The sequence below is a fragment of the Rhinopithecus bieti genome, unplaced genomic scaffold (genome assembly GCF_001698545.2).
Source record: "Rhinopithecus bieti isolate Rb0 unplaced genomic scaffold, ASM169854v2 scaffold_65, whole genome shotgun sequence".
NCBI classification, from domain to species: domain Eukaryota; kingdom Metazoa; phylum Chordata; class Mammalia; order Primates; family Cercopithecidae; genus Rhinopithecus; species Rhinopithecus bieti.
In genome coordinates this window covers 6,409,494-6,415,606 of record NW_016803344.1, presented here as the reverse complement: position 1 = coordinate 6,415,606, position 6,113 = coordinate 6,409,494, and the positions used below count along the sequence as shown (strand labels likewise).

Sequence of the window (6,113 nt, the reverse complement as noted above, 5' to 3'; positions counted from 1 at the left end):
GAATTCTTACAAATCAGCATGAAAAAGACAAATAGCCCATTAGACAAATGGGCAATGTTATGAACAAGCATTTCACAGATGAGAAAGAGATGGTCCATAAATATAAAAGAGAAGATGCTTAACTTCACTGGCAATCAAGGAAATGCACATCAATACCATAGTGAGGGGGAGAGTGGTCAAATGTTGGTGAGTATGTGTATCAGTGGAAACACTTGCATACTACTGATAAATGTTTATCAGCAGAATATTCTCTTTTTTTGTTTTGTAGTTGAACAGCCACATACCTTGTGCCCCAGCACCTAGGGAAGCTTTGCCCTGAGGGCTGAGGCATCAATGTTTTGCCATGGGTCACCTATAATCTGTGACTGGACACACTTGTGAGGAAGCTCAGTCCTAGAACAGTGATTCTTAGGATTGAAACCCAGAAGGTTGTGAAATCAATCCATCGGGTCTGTCAGTCAGATAGAAAAGAGCAAACTGTATTGTGTAAGGGTATTATTTGAATAAGTTTTTGTTTGACATTTATATATACATTCCCATGTGTATGTTTACTGGTGGTCATTCTTGGTGATAGCTAAAAAGTTTGGAAGCCACTGCCCCAGCAAAACTTCTCCACCTGTGCATCAAGAAACACATAAGAACATTTGTAGCTTCGTTGTTTCAGAACAAAACACTGAAACCAAGTCTCTGATCCATCAACAGGAGAAGGGATGAATGTACTTCACACAGTGGAATATTATATGGTAGAAATGAATGAACTGTTGCCGTAGGCAACAACGTAGCTGAGTAATTGAAATAATCGAGTGGCAGAAGCCAGTTGCAGAACACCGTAGGTAGCGTGTCATTTTCATAAAGCTCAAAAAAGCAAATTGTTTATTGATAAAACTAGTTTTTAAATGGCAAGGCAATAATAATTAATGATAGTGGTTTCCAGAGGCAGAGAGATGCAATAGGAAAGGCACACACAGCTAGTCATTTTGTTATGCTGCATAATATGTATTGTATGTATCAAAAATTAAAACATAAGAATTCTTGGCCGGCCACGGTGGCTCATGCCTGTAATCCCAGCACTTTGGGAGGCCGAGGTGGGCAGATCACTTGAGGTCAGGAGACCAGCCTGGCCAATATGGTGAAATCCTGTCTCTACTAAAAATATACAAAAATTAGCCAGGCATGGTGGTGCTTGCCTGTAGTCCCAGCTACTTGGGAGGCTGGGCAGAAAAATTGCTTGAACCCATGAGGCAGAGGTTGCCGTGAGCAGAGATTGTGCCATTGTACTCCAGCCTGGGCATCACAGCAAGACTGCCTTAAAAAAAGTCTTAAAATTTAAAACAACCATAAGAAGTGGGCTGGGGGTGATAGGACCTGTTTTGGGACCCATATACTGAGTTAGACAGGGCTAGAGAAACTGGTGAGCTGAAAGTTACAGTTGCCAATAATAGCAGTAGCTGACATTTGTTTTGTACTAGGGAAAAGGAAAGGTGGAAGCAGCCATTCCCCAGTGCCCCCTGTTACACAGCAAATTCCTGTCTTCCTCCATTACTAGAAATAGAGGGGAATGTGGGATTCATGAGAGCTTCTAGGAATCATGCACTTGTTTTGGGCACATTCACTGATACCGTTGCTACCAGGTCCTGTACGTTGAGTCTCAGGAGAAAGAGTAGGATATATGCCTTCGTCAAAGTATGGTCAGATTGGGAAATAGATGCAGGAACAAATTGTTAAAAGTTCATGTGATCTGTGCAGTGAGAGAAACACCCAATCCAGTGGAAGTAAACTAGTGGGATACAGGATAGCAGGTGTTACCTAAGTAGCACAAGTATGGTTCAAAATGAGAAAAGCTCATGTAGTACATGACATTTACAGATTTTAAGGAGTAATAAATGAGAATAGAACCAAATAACACAAGGAATTCCATAAAATTATTCCTAATAAAAGCTAGCAATGGAGGGAAAACTTAGAAACTATATATAGGGTATTTATTAAAATATAACAGCTATAGGGTATTTATTAAAAATTTACAGCAAATATTAAACTTAATTTAAATGTTTTGGAAATATTTCTAGTAAAGTCAAGAAAAAGACAATTCTTGCTCTCACTTACTCTGGATAAATGGTCACATATGTGTGTACACAGAGAGTACCTATAGGAATGTTCATTGCAACATTGTTTAATGGTGAAAAACTGTAGTTTACCTAAATATGTGTTACAAGAAGAAAGGGTCAGGCACAGTGGCTCACGCCTGTAATCTCAGCACTTTAGGAGGCCAAGGTGGGAGGATTGCTTGAGTCCGGGAGTTCCAGCCTGGGCAACAATAGTGAGATACTTTATCTATAAAAATTAAGTACTGGCCGGGCGCGGTGGCTCACGCCTGTGATCCCAGCACTTTGGGAGGCCAAGGTGGATGGATCACCTGAGGTCAGGAGTTCAAGACCAGCCTGGCCAGCATGGTGAAATCCCACCTCTACTAAAAAATACAAAAATTAGCCAGGCGTGGTGGTGGGCACCTGTAATCCCTGCTACTTGGGAGGCTGAGGCAGGAGAATTGCTTGAACCCGGGAGGTGGAGTTTGCAGTGAGCCAGGATCACGCCACTGCACTCCAACCTGGGCGACAGATTGAGATGCCATCTCAAAAAAAAAAGAAAAAGTAATAAAATATTAGCCAGGTGTAATGGCACGCACCTGTAGTCCTAGCTACTTGGGAAGCTGAAGTGGGAGGATTGCTTGGGCCTAGGAGTTTGAGTCTGTAGTAAGCTATGATGACACTACTGTACTCCAGCTTGAGCAACAGAGTAAGACCCTGTCTATTAAAGAAAAGAGAAATGATTAAACCGGGGTAAAACAGTGGGAAGTGATTGAATCAGCTCCTCGTATCAGTGTAGATAAACTTCAAAATGTTGGATGAAAAGTAAGGTGTAGTGTGGTATCATTCACACTGCATGCAGAGCAGTACCATGTATTTTAATGGAAATATTTGTAAGTGTAAAAATATGCATGGGAATAATAAACACAAAGTTCAAAATAATGGCTACTTCTGCGAGGAGATAGGCAAATGCGACTGGATGGGAAATACACAGAGGCCTTTAGCTGTATTTGAAGTGTTTTATTTTTTTAAGAAGAAAATCTAGCAAGAATGGTAATTTATGATTTGCAAAACTTGAGTGGTAGGCATTTCCATTTTTTTAAAAATAGGCAAAATATACCACAAGAACAAGTGAAAACAGTGGTGATCAAAAGGTAAATTTAGTCCTCAGACTAATCCCATGAGGTAGGTTAGTCTCGTTTTACAGATGAACAAGCAAAGACTCGAAAGGTTTTTATAACGTAACTAAGGTTTCGGAGCTGCAAGTTACAGAGCTGGGATAGGAACCTAAGTGATCTAGCCACTGAGCCCCATATTTAGGGGGATGCAAAAGAGAGGCATATCCAATCTCTTGAGTGAATTGAGCATGGGGATTGTTTCATTTTTGTCTTCTGTAGGAAATGATCCGACTAGATGAAGTCCCCAATCTGAGTTCCTTAGTATCCAATTTCGATCAGCAGCAGCTCGCTAATTTCTGCCGGATTCTGGCTGTCACCATTTCAGAGATGGATACAGGGAACGATGACAAGCACACGCTTCTTGCCAAAAATGCTCAACAGAAGAAGAGCTTGAGTTTGGGGCCTTCTGCAGCTGAAATCAATCAAGGTAAAGTCTCCAAGTTCTCAGAATTTTGAGATTATAGCTCTGAGGCCCTTCCTAAATCATCTAGCTTTTTTTCTTTTTCTTTTTTGAGATGGGAGCTCACTGTGTCACCCAGGCAGGAATGGAGTGGCACAATCATGGCTTACTGCAGCCTTGACCTCCCCGGGCTCAGGTGATCCTCCCACCTCAGCCACCCGAGTAGCTGGGACTGTAGGCAGGTGCCACCACACCGGACTAATCTTTGTATTTTTTGTAGAGATGGGGTTTTGCCATGTTGCCCAGGCTGGTCTTGACCTCCTGGGCTCAAGTCATCCACCCACCTCATCCTTCCAAAGTGCTAGGATTACAGGTGTGAGCCACCACACCTGGCACCCCTTTTTAATATGTCTAGAGATGGATCCATGCGAAGGCTCCTAGTATGTACATTTTGTGTATCTGTTCATTATTTTGGGAACCAAGTTCCATACCTTTCATCAGATTTGTTAATGGGTTCAGAACCACAAAAAAAGTTAAGAACTACTTTTTATCAGAATTACAAATGCATGTACTTTTTGATCTACTAAGTCTCTCCTGGGCCTTCAGTTTATAGATAATGATGTATAGACACTAGTCCCTTCTTGTATGCAGTTTCACTTTGTGGTTTTAGTTACCTGTTCAACTGCAATCCGAAATATTAATTGGAAAATTTCAGAGAGAGACCACATTCATATAACTCTTATTAGGGCATCTTGTTATAATTGTTCTGTTTTATCATTAGTTATTGTTGTTAATTTCTTAGTGTACCTAATTTATAAATTAAGCTTTATCATAGTTATGTATGTATATAAGAAAAAACATAGTATATATAGGGTTTGGTGCTATCTGCCATTTCAGGTATCCACTGTGGGGGTCTTGGATAAGGGAGGACTACTGTACAAGATTATTTATTAAGGCCGGGCACGGTGGCTCACGCCTGTAATCCCAGCACTTTGGGAGGCCGAGGCAGGAGGATCACTTGAGGTTGAGAGTTTGAGACCAGCCTGGCCAACATGTCAAAACCCCGTCTCTACTAGAAATATAAAAATAACATGGGTGTAGTAGTGCACGCCTGTAGTCCCAGCTACTCGGAAGGCTGAGGCAGGATAATTGCTTGAACCCAGGAGGCGGAGGTTGTTGTGAGCCCAGATCCCACCATTGCACTTCAGCCTGGGCAACAGAGTTAGACTCCGTCTCAAAAAAAAAAAAAAAAAAAAAAAATTATTATTCATTGCAACATTGTAATAACAAAAGACTGAAAACATCCCAGATGTTCATTAACGCTAGACTGCTTAATGTATTCAGTATTTATATAATGGAAAATTGTGTAGCTTTGAAAAAATGAAGATCTCTATGTACTGCTATAGAAAAATCTCCAAGATATATTAATGATAAAGAGGAAAATACAGAACAGTGTGTATGATATGATAGTTTTTGTATTAAGTTGGGGGAGAATAAGACCATACGTTTGCTCACATATGGTGTGCCTAAAGAAACTGAAAAGATACACAAGAAACCTAAAGTGGTTATTAACAGGAAGTAGCTGGTAAGGGAAGGTAGTAGCAGTGGGAGTGGGACTTTACTGTATACATTCATATATTGTTTGATTTTAGAACCATGTGAATATATTACTTTAAAAACAAAACACTATTCTAACCAACCTACCCCACCTATTTCTGTTCAGTAGCAAAAGAACTGTATTCTTTCTAAAATGTTGTTGCCTGCACAGATTTTGGAGAAACTGGCATATGTGTGTTTTGGCCATAAGAGTGTAGATAATTCATATTTGAACTGAAACTTGTGTCTTAAAAGCTAGTTTTTCAGTGTTAACAGGCTAGAAATATTGTTCATACAAAAGCCTTTGGTGTACCTTAGGGTACACCAAATAAACAAGGTAATATAATACAAATGCATCATTAAAAAGCAGCAGTAGAAAACCACAACCATCCAGAGGTAACCCTAATCATGCTCTGAAAACAGTTCTTTGTTTCTGAAGTCCAGTTGTGTGCATTCCCCAGGCTGGCACTGCAGAGTTGTCAGGTGCTTCAGAGCAGCCTCCTCTCCTGAGGCTGAATATGAGCCCGCCATTCACTCTGTTATTGTCTAGTTTTAGTTAGGAATACGAGCTGGTCATAACTATACTTTGTAGGTTATTAGGGAATATAATTTTACATGTTGTAGTCATATGTAAAGGTAGAGGTTTGCGGACTCTGACCACAGTTTGTTTATTATCTCTTCAGATTTGCTTTTCCTCCTGTGTCCCTAGATACAAGGTCTTCCTTGGTCTGTGTACAGTTTTCTTCCCACTCCTTTATGATTTGCGGGGAGTTCTCATTTTAGGAAATTGACTTTTAAAAAAATTATGAGCCGGGCGCGGTGGCTCAAGCCTGTAATCCCAGCACTTTGGGAGGC

The 6,113-nt window shown here is 40.6% G+C and overlaps 1 protein-coding gene across 2 annotated transcripts in view; it reads left to right on the top strand.

Moving 5' to 3' along the window:
* TRPC4AP (transient receptor potential cation channel subfamily C member 4 associated protein) overlaps positions 1-6,113 on the top strand; it is a 70,357-nt gene that overhangs the window by 23,836 nt on the left and 40,408 nt on the right. For both annotated transcript variants that reach the window (XM_017878910.1, XM_017878899.1), the window contains exon 5: positions 3,482-3,689. In XM_017878910.1, the coding sequence (XP_017734399.1) occupies positions 3,482-3,689 (208 nt within the window). The remainder of the gene's footprint in view (positions 1-3,481; positions 3,690-6,113) is intronic.